The 17,800-nt window shown below is 44.6% G+C and overlaps 1 protein-coding gene across 3 annotated transcripts in view; it reads left to right on the forward strand.

Moving 5' to 3' along the window:
• Positions 1 to 17,800, forward strand: part of C2H8orf37 (chromosome 2 C8orf37 homolog) — a 62,408-nt gene that overhangs the window by 18,979 nt on the left and 25,629 nt on the right. For 2 of the 3 annotated variants that reach the window (XM_033933680.1, XM_033933679.1), the window contains exon 4: positions 3,989 to 4,054. In XM_033933680.1, coding sequence (XP_033789571.1) covers positions 3,989 to 4,054 — 66 coding nt within the window. Of the gene's footprint in view, positions 1 to 3,988; positions 4,055 to 4,156; positions 4,248 to 17,800 lie in introns of all 3 variants that reach the window. The other variant, XR_004538339.1, reaches the window with a different exon arrangement.

The raw sequence follows: 17,800 nt of genomic DNA on the forward strand, positions 1-17,800 counted from the left end.
TGTGGCAGTAGAGGGGTGTGGGAGAGATGCCTGGATCTCTCAAGACAGATGGACAGTGAGAGAGAGGGAGACATACATAAGAACATAAGAATTGCTGCTGCTGGGTCAGACCAATGGTCCATCCTGCCCAGCAGTCCGCTCACGCAGCAGCCCCAAGGTTAAGACCAGTGCTCCAAATGAGTCCAGTCTTACCAGTTTACCATGAACTTGTCCAACTTTGTCTTGAAACTCTGGAGGGTGTTTTCCCCTATAACAAGACTCTGGAAGAGCGTTCCAGTTTTCTACCACTCTCTAAGTGAAGAAGAATTTCCTTACATTTGTACAGAATCTATCCCCTTTCAACTTTAGAGAGTGTCCTCTCGTTCTCCCTACCTTGGAGAGGATGAACAGTCTGTCTTTCTCTATTAAGGCTATTCCCTTTAGTATTTTGAATGTTTTGATCATGTCCCCTCGCAGTCTCCTCTTTTCAAGGGAGAAGAGGCCCAGTTTCTCTAATCTCTCGCTGTACGGCAACTCCTCCAGCCCCTTAACCATTTTAGTTGCCCTTCTCTGGACCCTTTCGAGTAGTACCGTATCCTTCATGTACGGCGACCAGTGCTGGACGCAGTACTCCAGGTGAGGGCACACCATGGCCCAGTACAGCGGCATGATAAATTTCTCAGATCTGTTCGTGATCCCCTTGATCATTCCTAGCATTCTGTTCGCCATTTTCGCCGCCATAGCACTTTGTGCAGATGGCTTCATGGACTTGTGGATCAGAACTCCCAAGTCCCTTTCCTGGGAGGTCTCTCCAAGTACCGCCCCGGACATCCTGTATTTGTGCATGAAATTTTTGTTCCCGACATGCATCGTTTTGCACTTATCCACATTGAACCTCATTTGCCATGTCGATGCCCATTTCTCGAGCTTGATTAAGTCCCATTGCAGATCTTCGCAATCCCCCTGTGTCTACTAACAATAGGAGTGGAGGAGAGAGGAAGAAAAGTTAGACTCATGGAGGGACAGAAAGAGAGAGAGAGAGAGACATGGTTGGGGAAGGGAATGGGGTCTGGAGGAGAGGAAGCATGCAGGAGGGAGAAAGAAAGAAATATTGGAAATGCAACCAGAGACTCATGAAATCACCAGACTACAAAGGTATGAAAAATCATTTATTTTCAATTTCGTGATCAAAATGTGTCAGTTTTGTGAATTTATACCTGCTGTCTATATTTGTCTATTTTTCTATAGTTGTTACTGATTGCATATTTTAAAGTCATCTGCCTTGATCTCTTTGGGGAAAAATCCCCGAATATAAATGATAGTTAATGATAGTTAACATTTTCTCTGCATACAGTGTGCTTTGTGGGTTTTAAAAAAAAATTTTGTGGTTACCATTATGTATTAATAACATTTATATTGTGTGTATATGAAAAATGGATGAAAGAAATTGTGTTGCAATTAGTACTGTTATTATGAGGGTGGGGTCAGGCGGAGATTGGGCGGGTGTACTCAGTTGGTATTTGTTAGGCTTAGGGGGGTACTTGGCTTGAAGAAGTTGAGAAAAACTGGTTTAAAGGGTCATCCTGTTGAAAGGTGGTTGTTGTAAAGCAGTATTCTTCAACTGCTAGTCCGCTGACCAATGACGGTCCGCAGAAATTTTCTGCCGGTCCGCACAGGGCTGGCGAGATCAGGGGAGCTCCGACATTTTGCTTCCCAGCTCTCTATACTTGCCTGCAACAGTGCCAATAGCGTCAGCGCAGCAATTCGCTTAGGCAGCCTTGGGTCATTTGATGGGTCGCGCCGCCTCTGAGGAAAGAGAAAGTTGCATCATCAGAGGCGGGCTGCGACTCGGCAAAAGCCCCAAGGCTGCCTAAGTGAATCACTGCGCTGAAGCTATTGGCGGTGTTGCAGGCAAGTACGGAGGGAAGAGGAGGAAGCCACTGTTGGAGGCTGGGAATCTGCTGGATAAAGGGAGAGCTGCTACTGGACCTAGAGGGAGGGAGGGAGAAGGAGAGATGCTGCTGGAAGGGGAGGAGGGAAAGGGAGAGAGTTACTGCTGGACAGGGGAGGAGGAAAAGGATGGAGACATCTAGCAGGGAGATTAGAGGAGGGGAAGTGGTCAGGGTGGAATGGAGAGGTCAGATGAGGGAAAGAGGATAGACAGGAATGATAAAGTAGAGAGAGATTGATGCTGGGAAGGGGGTCATCAGAGAAATAAGATCAGGTGTAGGAGAGATAAAAATGAAGAGAGCAGTGAAGCTGGAAAGGAGAGAGGGGGCACAGGCTGGATGGAAAGGGGAGAGGGGCATAGAAAGAAGGCAGATACCATATGGAAGGGGGAGAAGGCAGGCAGTAGATGGAAAGGGCAGATGCTGGATTGAAGAGACAGAGAAGGCAGATGCTGAAAGGAAGAGAGTGAAAAGATGATGAAAGCAGAAACCAGAGACAACAAAAGGTATAAAAATAATTTTATTTGTATTTTGTGATTAGAATATATCAGATTTGAAATATGCATCCTGCTAAAGCTGGTGTTAGACATAACTGGGGACTGCAAAGCCCAGGCAGTGCTTCTTTAGTTTCCAGCTGGCTTAGGTCTCTCTATGACCAGGGGGGCAGTTGCCCTAGATGCCTATTCCTATCTTGTGTGACTGCGGTATTCTGTTAGCATGATATTTCTGTGTAGCATTCTGTAATAATTTGGCTTATTCAGTTTTCTTGATAGTAGAGGGATATATGTGAAGGGGAGGGGAGACAGGGGTTTTGTTGATCCTTGCTCTGAATTATTTGTATTTATAAAATGACAATTGTACAGAATATTGTTTCTTTTTATGCTTTATGTTCAATATAAAATCATAACTATTTGAAACTTGTGCGGATGGGATCAGATGGTTTGCGGGGACCGAGCTCTCGGGGACGGGGCGGAGACGGGGAGGGGGGTGTTTATTTCAGTCTTAGTAGTTTGCCGGTCCACAAAATCATTATTTTATTTCCGCCAGTCAATAGGTATGAAAATGTTGAAGAACACTCATTCTAGGGAATACAACTGGATAAAAGAGTGCAATTTAGTAGTAGATAAAATACCGATCCGATAAGCTCCTTCTCCGTACTATAGCACAACCTTTGCACAAGAGCTCACGATTGATCCTTTTCAGCCTTCTACCCATTGTTCTCTGCTATAGCACTGCGAAGGAACTTATCGGATCAGTTTTTTAATCTACTAAATTGCACTTTTTTATCCAGTTATATACCAAATGGTTCCCTAGAATGAGGTTTTAATACCATTAGGACCCCTGAGGAAGGAGTGTTCTTTGAAACATGGATCGTGTTGGGTCCTGGTTTATAACCCCATGCAAACCATATTTTTTGGATACAAACTGTTTATTCAGTGATTAAAGACTTGGTTCTATTGTACATCATTTCTGCAGTTCTCTTTTTTGTTTGCATAGTCTTAATTGCCCAGTAGGCTTGTTCCAATATGATATTCCAACAATGGAAAACATTTGGAGTTGAGTTGTCACATATCTTACATGTATCTTTGTAGCACTGCATGTGTCTATCAGAACAATATAGATGACATGTAGAATGTATGTATTTAAGCTACTGATTACTCTAATGCAGTGAAAATTCATTCAAATTTTTATTAAGACTTGCTCTTAAAGACATGTTTTCAAGAAGGAAGTTTCCTAAAGGATCTAGCTGGATGGTCTGACCCAGTATGGCTATTCTTATGTTCTTAGGATGAAAATAGAATATGTACTTCCACAAATGTGTACTTTTAGCTAAATTAAAAGGAGACATTCCCAAAGTTATGTCATGTGAAGAAAGCATACAACATTGTTTTCAAATGTGTGTGTATATAGGTTTTGGCTATTTTCCATGCAGAAAAATGCTCCAATAGTTTTTCTTGAACAATTAACTGAAAATGGTACAAAAGGATTTGTGTAACTTGCACATAGTGAAAATTGATAGCTAAAATATTGGTTGAATATTAGTTTTTCTTTTCCTGCAGATGTTGTCCAGTCTATCTAGGTGGAAGCAAGTCACCATATGGAATAGGAACAAATCTGTCACAGAGGTTAGATATCTTAGCCATATGATTGTTTCACTGAAATATTTTCAGAATTGCTAAGCTGCGTTTTTATATTTAAAATGTTATCTGTTTTTTTCCTTCCTTCAGATACTAACTAGTTGCATTAGAAGGTCTACCAAGGACAAGCAAGACTGCAAGTCCTCGCAAAGGGATGATTTCCTACAGATCCCAGCTTAGGGTAAAAACTTCTTAGCTTTAAATCATTGCATATTCACATCCCTTCTCTTGCTGCACCGCTTTGGGGGTCTTAGTCAGTCTTTGGTTTTTCTACAGAGCCGATAAAACCACATTTCTACTAGGCGTCAAAGAAATTCTTTTTAATTCAACATTTTTCATTGTCGCATTGAGCCTCTATTCCTTTTAGTGCTCTTTAGGATTTTGTCAATTTTTATAAGTTGTCTTCTTTTTCCACTTTTGCTCTCTGACACCTCTTTTCAATGCTTGGTGATTCGATTGCACCATAGCTATTTGTTTCAACAATATGGCCTAGAAAAAAATCCCCTAGCAGATTTTTTTAAAGTGGAAGATCTACAGCATGAGCATATCTAGTGTTTTCCAGTGCAATAGGAGTTGTATGCTGAACCAAGGGTCTTGCATCCGCTTCCACGAGTATTTTGCAGGTGATACTGATTATTGTTTTCAGTACCTTCTCCTTCTCCTTGCTCTCTGCTGCCCCCAGTCAGTTATTTCTTCTGCAAGTGAGCCTGCAGGAGCAACTTTGATCTGCTTGGTCTTCATTTTTTTTCCCCAAATATTTTTTGCAGTTTTTGCATGGTTTTTGTGCTTCTGTTCAGCTCCAGTGACTGCCAAGCCAATGTGAGAGGAGCAGACTTTGTTCTGCAGCTGACAGGAGGATCCTGTGGGGACCTCCCCAGCCTGCCTGCTTGAACTGTGGAGCTCAGGGGTTTCCCCTTCTGTTTGCTCACACTTTGACTTGATCAGGAGTGCTAGTGTAGGCTTTACGGGCACCAATTGTGTTTCTTCGGAATGCACACAGTGTCAGCTGCACTTTCCTCCCCCTCCCCCACCTCCAGTTCCCAGCTCAGTGTAGGGGAAAGGAGATCGGGTTGTTCCCCTTCACTGCACTGAAGGGCAGAATCATTTTCGGCGGGAAGCCCCGCCTCCTCAGAGCCGTCTTCCACCTCTTTCCAATCACCAACTTGCCCAGCCCTGCCTCTGACTCTCTGACCCCAGTCCTGCTCTTATATTGTAATACTAAATCAGCATGCAACAAGATTCAAATATTAAATGATTTACTAGGGGACTTTGATCCGGGCTTCCTGTGTATTAAATGAGCTTTGTTCCCAATGAACTTTGTTCCCATGGTTATCAAGGCCTTTTCTCTCCCAAAAATTGCCAGAAAGGAGGAGGCCTGGCCCTTCTCTATAAATCATTTTTTGACGTACAGCTTCTCAAAAAGGGCAGTGACACATCATTAGAATATATGCTAGCTTCTGTCAATGATGAACTCCACCGTCACCCATTGGCTATTCTGGTACTATATCGTCCCCCAATTTCTTGGAATAAATCCTCGTCTTTGAGATCATAACAAGCGCTATTCTAAAATTTCAAAGATTACTGATTATTTTTGATATTAACCTCCATCTAGATAATAACACTAGTAAGGATGTAATTTAATTCAACAGTTTTCTTACTTTTCTGGGCTTTCCCTCTCTTAAGACCTCTCCAATCCATGAAAAGGGGCACTCTTGATATCATCAGCTTTATCGACCTTACTGATTATAAAAACTTTAGTTGTTGGGAACAAGTCCCTTGGTCCGACCACTTTTTAGGCACTTTCTGTCTTCCTTTATTTTTATCTCAACTTGGGGTTCAATCCTGTGCTTCAAAACCTATTACCTTCCGCAAGAAAATTGCAAATGAACAGTTCTGGACCCAATTTCTTGAGCAGTTCACTCTCTGCCCTAAGCCCAACGCCTCAGAAGTCAACTGGCATAAATGGGTAACCCTCTCCGAATCTACTTACTGCTCTGTTGCCCCCCTATCTAAGACTGTTTCCTATGGCGTTACTCGAGAGGGTTCAGAGGAGAGCGACACTTCTGATAAAAGGGATGGAAAACCTTTCATACGCTGAGAGATTGGAGAAACTGGGTCTCTTTTCCCTAGAGAAGAGGAGACTTAGAGGGGATATGATAGAGACTTACAAGATCATGAAGGGCATAGAGAGAGTAGAGAGGGACAGATTCTTCAAACTTTCAAAGAATAAAAGAACAAGAGGGCATTCAGAAAAGTTGAAAGGGGACAGATTCAAAACAAATGCTAGGAAGTTCTTCTTTACCCAACGTGTGGTGGACACCTGGAATGCACTTCCAGAGGATGTAATAGGGCAGAGTACGGTATTGGGGTTTAAGAAAGGATTGGACAATTTCCTGCTGGAACAGGGGATAGAGGATTACTGCACAGGTCCTGGACCTGTTGGGCCGCCGCCTGAGCGGACTGCTGGGCATGATGGACCTCGCGTCTGACCCAGCGGAGGCATTGCTTATGTTCTTATGTTCTTATTCCCGCAAGGCCCCCTGGTACCTTCCTTACCACAGAGAACTGAAGCAGAAATGCCGAGTACTGGAGCGGAAATGGAAAATATCCAAATCTCCTGTGGATAGATAGTCTTGGAGGGACAGTATCAGGTTCTGTAATATAGTACTAAAAAATTCTAGAAAAAATTCTTATGGTGACAAAATTACCAGATCCAATAATCAAAGTAGTACTCTATTTAACATCTGGCGCTCCTTAACTTCTAACAATGATTCATCCATACATCCTTCCTTCCCAGTAGCAGATGATCTAGCAAAATTTTTTAACGACAAGGTTGCTACTATAAGAAACTCTTTTTCCATCATCGGTTTCTTACAACTCTCTGGTGCCCTGCGACACCACTTCTACCCCAGTAGACAGATCCTGGACTACCTTTGAGTATGTATCTGAGGCTCAGGTTTCAAAACTGTGTCACAAATTAAGATCTTGTAAATGCATTTTGGATCCATTTCCCTCATACCTATATGAGAAAATTCCCACTCAGGCTATCTCATCGCTCACCAGACTTATAAATTCTGCCTTACTGTCAGGTCTATTTTCTGAAGAGATGGGCCACATTTCTCTGTCCCCACTCCTGAAAAATGTTGACCTAGACCCTTCCTCACCGTCTAGCTATTGACCCATAGCAAACATTTCCCTTCTGACCAAAATATTAGAATCTATCATATCTCTTCAGCATTCATCATATTTAGAGAGATTTTCCATTCTGTTACCTTACCAATATGGTTTCAGACCTAACTTCAGTACCAAATATCTATTGGTCTCACTAATCTCAAAGGTTCAGCAACTACACTCTTGTAATAAGTTTGCTATTCTATTACAATTTGACCTATCTGCGGCCTTTGACATCATTCACCATGACATTCTGATCTACCAACTTTCTGAGAAAGGTATTGATTCTACTGTCTTAAACTGGTTCTCAAAATTCTTACGATCTCGCTTATACACTGTTAATATGAATGGCACCAGGTCATCATCCTGGAAGCCGTTATGCGGAGTCCTGCAGAGATCACCTCTGTTCCCTATTCTTTTCAATATCTATATGTCCACCTTGAAGCTTTTCCATCTCTCCCCCTTTGAAACACTATATACATATGCAGATGACATTTTCGTCCTTCTCAAGATAGATTTGAATCTTACTAACCTCACCAAGAATATTATAGAATGCATAACGAAACTTCAGTCTTGGGCCCTTACTGTACAAATGAAGCTAAATGAGTCCCAAACAAAACTACTTTGGCATGGCCCAAAGTTAGATCAGCTACTTCCGTTCATTCCACTGACTTCTGGACCTTCACTGCATATTGAATCCTCAAGCAAAGTTTTGGGCGCCATTATAGACCCAACACTTTCATTTACTGGTCATCTTAACTCTCTAGTTAAAAAAATGCTTTTTTAGCTTCCATATGTTGAGGAAAGTGAGATCCTGTTTCCACCAACAACATTTTGCTGTCCTTGTTCAATCAATCATTCTTTTGAGGCTGGACTACTACAACTCGGTCTATTTAAGTCTGACCAAGAAAAGACTTCAAAGACTTCAGCAGATCCAGAATACTGCAGCTAGGCTGATCTCTGCAAAGAGCAAATTTGACCATGTTTCGCTGCTCTTGCTACAACTCCAATGGCTCACAGTAATTTCCAGGATCTACTTTAAATGTGCCTGCCTAACTTTCAAGATCCTCCATGACATTCTTCCCCCATTAATTCTTCTATCTTGGAATGCTACGAGACCTGACATCACCAGATCTATCCAAAAGCTCAAATTATCTTTCCCCTCACTAAAAGGCATTACTTCATTGGAAAACTAGGGAAATCTCTTCACTTCAAAACTACAGAGCTCTAGAATAATTTCCCTGCCCAGCTGTGCATCTTGGGCTCTTTCCAACTATTCCGTAGACACCTGAAAACTTTGCTATTTTCAAAAATGTAAATTTCCACTTCCCCCTACCACTAATTCCCACTACTTCCCTTTTAATTTTTGTAAACCGTGTCAAGCTCTATATTTATAGAGAAGCTTAAGGTTTGGTTTAGTTTAGGAGTTCAGATTCTGGTCCTGAGCGTTGAGAGTCAGTTTGGCTGCTGAAGAGTCAAAAGAAGCAGCTTTCCAGGTGGCAGAGGTCCTCTCCGAATTCTAGCTATCCTGAAACTGTGGCAGGACACAGAGCATCTTCCTAGCGTCTTGTATGCGAGTAGGGCTGTCACAGCCCATAGGGCAGTTTGAGGGGGAGGGGGGTTGATTCTGAATTTGATGTTGCTCTGGTTATAACTTGTGGCCTTGTTCCCCCACCCCAAAAATCATAAAATCGCTGGTTTTGGCTGTTTTCTTTTGGAGTTACAATCGTTTTTTCAGTGGTAAATCCTGGCGGTGGCAGCCATCTTTGATTTTTCCCAATTTGATTTCTAAGTTCTCAAACTTTTCATAAAGCCTTGTTTTAGATTCTAACCACCAGGGATGGAGTCCTCATGCTCCAATAACATTAATTCATACAAAGGTTGTGCCGGTTGGGCACCAGAAGAGCATCCTTGTACCACGTGTTCTGCCGCGTATGCTGGTGAGGCAGGGACATTGGGTTCAGCCTCTGACCATCTTATTAATGCTGACAAACGACTGTTGGGATAGTTAGGAGACGATTTTACCCTTTCAAAGTCTCGTAATGCAGTGTTAGTACCTAATAGAGGTCCTATGACCCCAAAGCAAAAGTAAAGCATTCTAACCCTCTTCTTGAAGAAAGTTTTTGGTCCTCTATAACCTTTACACCTGACTTTGTGAACTTGCTCTGGCAAGCCTATGTCGGTGGAGTGGGTGCACCTTCTGGCTCAACTAGAGAGTAACCTCCTGCGTAGTTTCCCAATGCTGCAGCATCTGGTTCAAAATGGAGCCACGTGTCTCCCCTGGACACTGACAACTGGTTGGACGAGGTTCCTGAAGATGATGATCTGGACACTTATACTCTTTCTTAGAGTGAAGCCTTAGTCAGAGATGATGCGACACTGGGCGAAGTGGATCAGGTTTGAGTGCTGCTATGGACCAGGGTGAGGACCCCTCTGTTCGCAGTCTGTTACGTCTGCTACTTTGACAGATCTTCTCATTGAGTTTCTTAAAGAGCTCAAGATTGATCTTTCTCAGCCTACTACCCATTGCTCTCTGCTCAGCGGAATCCACTCTCGGCCTACCACCTTTCCGTGGCATCCGAATATTAACGTTTTCATTTCTTAGCACTAGGAGAACCCTGAGGGCTCCCTCAAGGTGGCTAAAGTTATATCTAAGTTATATCCCGTTGACCAGAAGTTCTAGCAGATGTTCACTTCGCCTAAGGTGGACTCGCTGGTGGCTCAGGTGACTAAGCGCACATCCCTTCCCAGTGAGGGAGGCATAGTGCTTAAGGAACAGCAAGATCACAGACTGGACATGCTGTTTTCTGACAACACAACAGCAGTGGCTTACGTCAATAAGCGGGGATGCACCAGGAGTGTCGGCCTCCAGAAGGAGGCACAAGCTCTCTTCCGTTGGGGAGAGTCTCATCTTTTGGCCATTAGTGCAGCTCACGTTGCCAAAGTACAAAACGTAGAGGCAGACTTTCTAAGCAGACAGATTCTGGACCCTGAAGAGTTGTCTTTCTCGCCTCAGGTGTTTCAGTGCATATTCAACCTCATAGCGACAGTGAAAATCGAAAAATTCTGATTTTTTTTTTTAGCCATAGATACGAGTACGGAAGCACCAAGATCAATGCACTGGTTCAGCCTTGGTCTGTGGATGAACTCCTGTACATGTGTCCTCCCTGGCCCATAGTAGGGAGAGTCCTGAGAAAAAGTAGTCAGGCATCAGGGACAGGTTATCCTGGTAGCTCCGGACTGGACCCAGCATTCGTGGTACATGGTCCTGGTAAGTCTTCAGATTGGTCCCCCTCTAATTGGCATCAGTTCCTCCAATGACTCCTTTCTCAAGGTCTAATCATCCTGCAAGATCAGGAGCACTTTGGTCTCACAGCATGACTCTTGAGTGCTCGGGTTTGAGCTGGAAGGGCTACACTGATCTGGTTGTATACACCCTCTTGAGAGCCAAGAAGCCTGCCACGTTTGTGGCATATGCCAATGCATGGGATACCTTCTAACATAGATACCACAAGGAGCAGCTAGATCCTACCACTGCTTCTGTGTCAGCTGTACTGTCCTTTCAGCAAGAAGGGCTGAATATGGAGCTGGCAGTTTCTTCCCTGAAAGTTCAAGTGGCTGGAATTTCCTGTTTCAGGTCCCAGGGTGCCAGATATTCTCTCTTCGTAGCTGGATGTTATCAGATTCTTTAAGGGTGCTCTGAGGCTGCGATGTCCAGTTCGCCAGCCCTGTCCATCCTGGAACCTAAACATCATGTTGGAAGGGCTTTCGAGGCCTCCCTTTGAACCCTTGCAAGTTGTCACTCTTATGGACCTATCAAGATGGTGTTTTTGGTTGCCATTACTTCTGTAAGGCTTGTCCTGCAGGGACCCTTACCTGCGTATCACAGAGGCCGGGGTTTCCTTGAGGATGGTTCCCTCCTTGCCAAAGGTGGTTTCGGCATTTCACATCAATCAGGAAGTTTGACTTCCAGCTTTCCAGCCCTCTGGTTCTAAGAAGAAGGACAAAGTCTTAAAGGTGCTGGATATCCGGAGGGCTATCTTGCGTTAACTGGAGGTTACAAATGACTTTCAACTCTCAGACCACCTCGTTGTGTTGACAAGCTTCCAAGGCTACCATTTCAAGATGGGTCAGGTCAGCTATTTTGTCCTCCTACATTGCCTGCAGCAAGTTCTCTTCTTTCACTCTTCAAGCACATTTAATAAGAGGGATTGCTTCTTCATGGCTGAATCCAGGACAATTCCATTGGATAAGATTTGTTGTGCGGCAACTTGGTCATCACTTCACACTTTCACTAAATTTTATAGGGTAAATGTAGCAGCTCAAAAGAACTCCTCCTTTGGAGCCTCAGTTTTGAGAGCAGGCTTATCTTTCCCACCCAGGTTTTCAGGGACTGCTTAGGTGCATCCCTTGGTTCAACATACCATCTTTGTTGCACTGGAAAAAGAGATTAGATTCTTACCTTGATAATATATATTCCAGTATATTGGGATGGTATGCTGAACCAAGGGACTTGCATGCCTGAACCTCCTGCTACAAGAAGGCTGCGTCTCTGACTTTTCTGCTAGCTGTCATAAATTAGAAGACATTGTATATTGTTTGTATATAGTTTCTTAGGGGTTTCCCGAGAGTTCCATAATTTTTTATGGCTTTCCTCTCCATGACGTGTTTATGAGCTATGAGTTTGTATTTATAATCAGATCAAAGTCTTGTGGGGGGGGGAGATCTCCTGTTCTTTTTTTCCTGTAGGGCTGTCACCAGCTTTGAAACCCACTGACTGGGGGGCAGCAGGGAGAAGGAGGAGGTACTGAAAACAGTAATCATCTCCTGCAACGGACTCACGGGAGCATACCATCCCTATTGACTGGAAAAGATATTATCAAGGGCCCTTCATTTCCTCCCCCCCTCAAGACAGAAAAAACTGAAAAGGACTTGTTGCCACCAAAACAATTTTGTTCTCGGTCTTTCTGTCTTGGGGGGGGGGGGTAGGTGAGGGGTTATTTTTATTTTCTTGAAGGCAGTCTGTAGCTACAGAGTCCTTTGTGAGAACTTCAGTCCTACTTGTTCTTGGAGAAAACCTAGTTACTAACTTGTAGCAGGTATTCTCTTTGTACATACCTGCTTTCTTCACCTAGAAGTCAATCATGTAAATAAGCTAGTTAGAAACTCAGGAGACCCTACACAGCAAAGCACGAGGAGCTATGCACAGGTACAGTGGGTCGCTAAAAGGTCATATAGAAATAATTTCTAGGCTAAGAAGATTTTTCCCACATTGTGCTTTGTCAATTGATGCCACCCAGTTGTCAGGACTTGAATCTTTCTGTCCACAAAAGACACTTGCTTACAAGCTGTTATTGTTGTTAGGTGGGGTTTCTGATGTCACAGTATGACGTTGTAAGGAGTGACAATTTGTTTACTCCTGGGGGAATTCTTTTCTACTGCACAATGCAGAATTTGTGCAGAATTCCCCACCTCCACAAACTAAACAGAATTCTGTGCAGTCTGCTTTTGAAGTACAGAGCAGTATAGGAGTCAGCTTTTCCAAAATGATTGGGGGTGCTCGACTCATCACAAATTACCAAGTCCATATAAAGAAAATTCTGTTACATATACACAGGAGTCCATACATTAGGTGATTAGTCTGTGCTCATAAACCACTTCAGTTTTCCTTCTGCAAGTGAACCAAGAAGAGGTGTTCTGATTCGTTTGGTTTTATTATTTTTGGGTCTTTTGGGGAGGCTTTGATGCCAGAGGACCCCCACATTTAGGGCTACTCTTTCTGGGAGAGAACAAGACTCCACTAGGGTGGACTGCAGCTCACCGGGCAACTTCTAGGTATACCTGATGAGCTGATCTGTTATGTGTTACTTCGAGGCTCGGGGTCCGTTCCTCTGTGAGCCTGCTCATCTTCTGATTTATTAGAGGCTTGAGTGCAGGCTGTGGGGCCCCTATGCCAGCTGCATTTTATTCTCCTTCCATTATGCCACGAAGATTTATGGGGGTTGAGCCTTCGGTCAGTTCCGGTCTGACTGGCAGTCCAAAGATTTCCAGGTCTGGACTGTTCCACAAGGATTCGAGGCAGAAAGTTCTCTCCATGTCAGTCAGGCTGATACAAAGCTAACACAGGTAGGCACCAGCAGCAGCACTTTGCATACAGCCCATGGGGAAAATCAGGGAGGTTTGAAAAAGTTGAATTTAAGGGTTTCTGAGGCCAGAGATAGGGTCCCCTACCTACAAAACCCTTCTCCCTGAGTTTAACTTTCGGATTTAGGTTTATTATTATTTTGTTAATCCTTTGAATATTGACCTTGTATTCATTTATCTGCTGTATATTACTGATATTGGTCAATATTACTTTGTTTGTTGTAAATTCTAATAAAGAATATTGAACTTAAAAAAAACAAAACTTTCAAGGAAGCCCCCACAAACTATTTTTGGCACAGTTTTTCTGGCAAAAGCTGTTTTGGATTTTAAACAATTTTTTCTAAAGCCTCCATCTGCTTCAAAACCCCTTGATTTGGCTCAAAATTGACTGGGTTGGACTCAGGCTGTTCTTCATATATCATGCCAGTTTTGTGCTAGATGGTCGACCAAGTAGCGTCCATGTGCTGCAGCGCACACAAGGGAGGTGCTTAGCCTCCTCTAAGTCCTTTAGGGCTGGGGAACCACTGGCTAGCTTTGTGGTAGGGAGAAAATCCCTTCCAGAGTTCCTGTTGTAGTCTCGTGAGACCACGGGAACTAAGCAGCACGGCTCTGCATGGGGCAGGAGTGTAGGAAGATCGCTCCTGCCCCGCGTCACTGCTAGACTACCAGGTAAGGTCCGGGGGTGGGTCAGAGCCAGTCAAAAGTTATTCGCGATTTTTCCCTATTCGCAGCAGGAGTGTAGGAAGATTGCTCCTGCCCTGTGTCACTGCTAGACCACCAGGTAAGGTCCATGCTCCAATCGCCCCCCCCCCCCGCCTCCTCTGATTGCCTCCCTCCGCCTCTGATCACCCCCCGCCGCCTCTGATCGCCCCCCCCTCCGCCTCTGATCGCTTTCCTCCAAGTCCTTGCGCTGGGTTTTTTTTTTATGCCAACGAGTGATTCTCAGGGGGGCGGCCAGGGGAATAAACTGCGGATAATCGAAACCGCGAACATCGAAACTGCGAATAGGGAGGGGGAAGTGTATATCCATTAACCTCATCCAAAGCCATAACATAACATGTTACTTGTATACCACAAAACCATATGGAAACTTGCAGTTTACAATAAGCAAGAAAAGCTGAACATCAAAGAGTGAATTATAATTTGACATATCATAAGTTACCAATTATAAAAATTTATCATATAAATAAGCTTTGAGCAGTTTTCTAAAATTTGCGTAAAAAGTGGAATTGGAAAATAATCGACGAAAAGCAGAATCCCAAGTGGCTGTCTGATAAGAGAGTAATCTGTTAATGAATCTTTTGTAAAGGCATCCCCTAACCAAAGGAAAATCAAATATTTGTATTCGTAAGGAACGTCAGGAACTAGAAAAATTAAAATGCTCAGCTAGATATCCTGGGGCTATGCCATACATTGCCTTATAACATAGACATCCATATTTAAACAACACCCTCGCCTTGAAAGGTAACCAGAGGGCCTTGAGCCCTGGCAGCTTGGGAGTCCCACATGTGAGAATATAATGCTTACTTGTCCTTGGAGAAAGCAAAGATGCTCTGTAGCAGGTGTTCTCCAAGAACAGTAGGAATAATACTGTATACTCACAGCTCACTCTCTTCCCCTAGTTGGCTTCTTAGCTTTTTTACTGAACTGATGGTCCGCAGGCTGACATTTGGTGAAAGGCACCCATCATGCGCACGGTATGGACGCTGCCAAAAAATTTTAAGTGACAGTGCACTTTTTATTGAGAATGGCAAACAGCTCATACGAAAAAGTACACACATCAAAATGGCAATACAGGAGGAACAGAAACAACAAAGAGGAAAGAGCAAGTAGGATGTCTCCCCAAAGGAAGAGAGTCCACATGGAGGCAGGTCAAAGTTCAACAGAAGGAGAAACAAAAGACCACCAACGCCTCATGAGGGCAAAGCCAAACTGGGCTATTCACCATAACTTTTTCAAACTGTTAGGACTCGCCAGACCACAGGCAAACAAGCAGCAACTCACACTCCCCACGTCACACACCACTCGCTCAACAGTCACACAACAGCCACCTATACAAAATCCACCCACCCCCACCCTCGGAGTACATGCAGGGAAGCAAAAATGCCCCAACCAAGGGGTCCAGGAGAGCAAATGCATGCGGTATACATAGAGAACTCAGGGAGGAAGGAGGTCCAATAAGTTCCCCCATAAGGCAACATAATCAGATCTAATTTGGGCGATTTATCATAAGAATGAATCTCAAATTGTGCCATCTCTCTCAACTTGCTGCGCCATGGAGCAGTGGGTGGGGGGTCCTCAGACGCCCAATAGGTCAGAATCAATTTTTTCGTCACCAAGGTGGTGTTGTACAGGAATCTACATTGAGAGGGAACGAGGCCTTGCCCACGTAGTGATTTCTGAAAGCCCAGAAGGAGGGTGCCATAATCCCACTCTATGGATCTGTGGAGAACAGAGTCAAGAAGGCCCAAGAGCTCATGCCAGAGAGAGATCTCAGTGCACTCAAGAAAGGAGTGGAGATAGGTTCCAGGCTTACACTTGCACTTGACACAAAGATTGCTGCTCCACAGCCCAATTTGTGCCCCCGTATGCCTAGTAAGATAAGCTCTGTGTAAAATTTTATACTGCATTTCCTGATAGTCTGCTGATTTAGAAAAGAGGTAAAGGGTCTGGAAACAGTCCAAGAATTGAGAGTCTGAGATGCCCTGGTCCAGGTCCCCCTCCCACTGCTCCCGCAATTTGCACATCCCAGGAACCCAGGAGGAGAGCCGCAGAACCCCATACCAGTGGGACAACCAATTGAGCACAGGCGGGGTAACCACAAAGATCTGGTCCAGAGGCCCCGAGGCCCAACCACCCTCAATCTCCCGGTTGGCAGAGGATCAGTAATGTTGCAGCTGTAGAAAGAACATAAATTTATGGGGAAGTGCCCATGCCCTCCGGACTTGTTGGAAAGAGGGAAAAGAAGCCTCCAACAAGTTCAGCAACTGTACCATAGAACGGCAGCCACACTGCACCCACTCCCGAAACACCGACCGGCCCCAGCCAGGCAGTAATCCCGAATTGCCCTCAAACAGTAAGTAAGGAGAAACCGCAGACAGTAAGCCCTGGCGAAGACACCACCACTGCCAAGCCCGCCGGAAAGGCATCATAAATCGAGAGCGACCCCCCGGAGTGAACAGCGTGGTCCGGCTGAGAATGTAGTAAATTGAAGAATTGAAAAGGTTGGCTCCAACCCGCAACCTGAGGGGAAATAACGATCCTGCCCCGTGTAACCCTCTTGTATCCACCTCAGTAAAGCAGCAACATTATACAGTCGTATATCAGGAACATTCAACCCACCAGCCCCTTTAACCAAAGTCAATTTAGCCAGGGCCACTCAAGGGGCCTTAGACTTCAAGATGAACTGAGAGATTGAGGGATTTAAAACGAAGCTCATCCTGGCGGCGAAGCTAAAGTGGCACCGTTTGGAGGGGATAAAGTAATTTAGGAAGCAGGACCATCTTTACTAAGGCCACACAGCCCAACAACCCAAAGGAAGATCTTGCCATGCCTGACAGTTTATCGACGTTATCAAGATGGCGAAGAACATTCATGGAGTAAAAGGTAATGGGGTTGGTACTCAGATAAATTCCCAGATAACGCACTGGAGTAGCCAAGGGCAGAATAGGAAATAAAGCATGCCACAGATCCGCGGGGCCTCCAGCCAGCAACAGAAGCTCAGACTTGCTGCACTTAACCTGCAGACCTGATAGTGACCCAAAGTCCCACACTATCCCCAAGGCCTGAGCCAGATGGATGGGGGCCTGGTCCAAATAGAGCAAGATGTCGTTGACAAATAGACTGATTTTGCATTCCCCCCCCCCCCAAAATTCCCCGAATACTAGTTGCCTGTCAGATCTTGAGTGCCAGAGGCTCTATGGCGAGGAGAAATAGAAGTGGAGAAAGCAGACAGCCCTGCCTAGTCCCCTGTTGCAGCTCAAACGCCTCTGTAAGACCCCCATTGATGAGCAACTGGGCCTGAGGCTGAGTATACAGAGCCCTGATCCAGTCCAAGAAAAGCCCCATAGCCCTCCAAGATCCAAAATAAATACTCCCAGGAAACACTATCAAACGCCTTCTCCATGTCCAATCCTGCCACTGCAGTTTGTCCCCCTTTACCCTCATGCTCATCAATGGCCCCCAAAACTTTCATCAGGTTCATCGATGCGTACCGCCCAGATACAAAGCCCACCTGATCCGGGTGGATCAAGCCCAGTAGAAAACAGTTGAGACATCGCGCCAAGGTCATAGCTAGCAATTTGACGTCCCGGTCCAAGAGTGATATGGGGAAAAATGAGCCCACCAGTTCCGGGGACTCTGGCAGCAGCACAATATGCGCCAGAGTCTCAGGAAACTGACTTACAGTGCCTGCAATGA

The sequence above is a fragment of the Geotrypetes seraphini genome, chromosome 2, assembly GCF_902459505.1.
Source record: "Geotrypetes seraphini chromosome 2, aGeoSer1.1, whole genome shotgun sequence".
Lineage (NCBI taxonomy): Eukaryota > Metazoa > Chordata > Amphibia > Gymnophiona > Dermophiidae > Geotrypetes > Geotrypetes seraphini.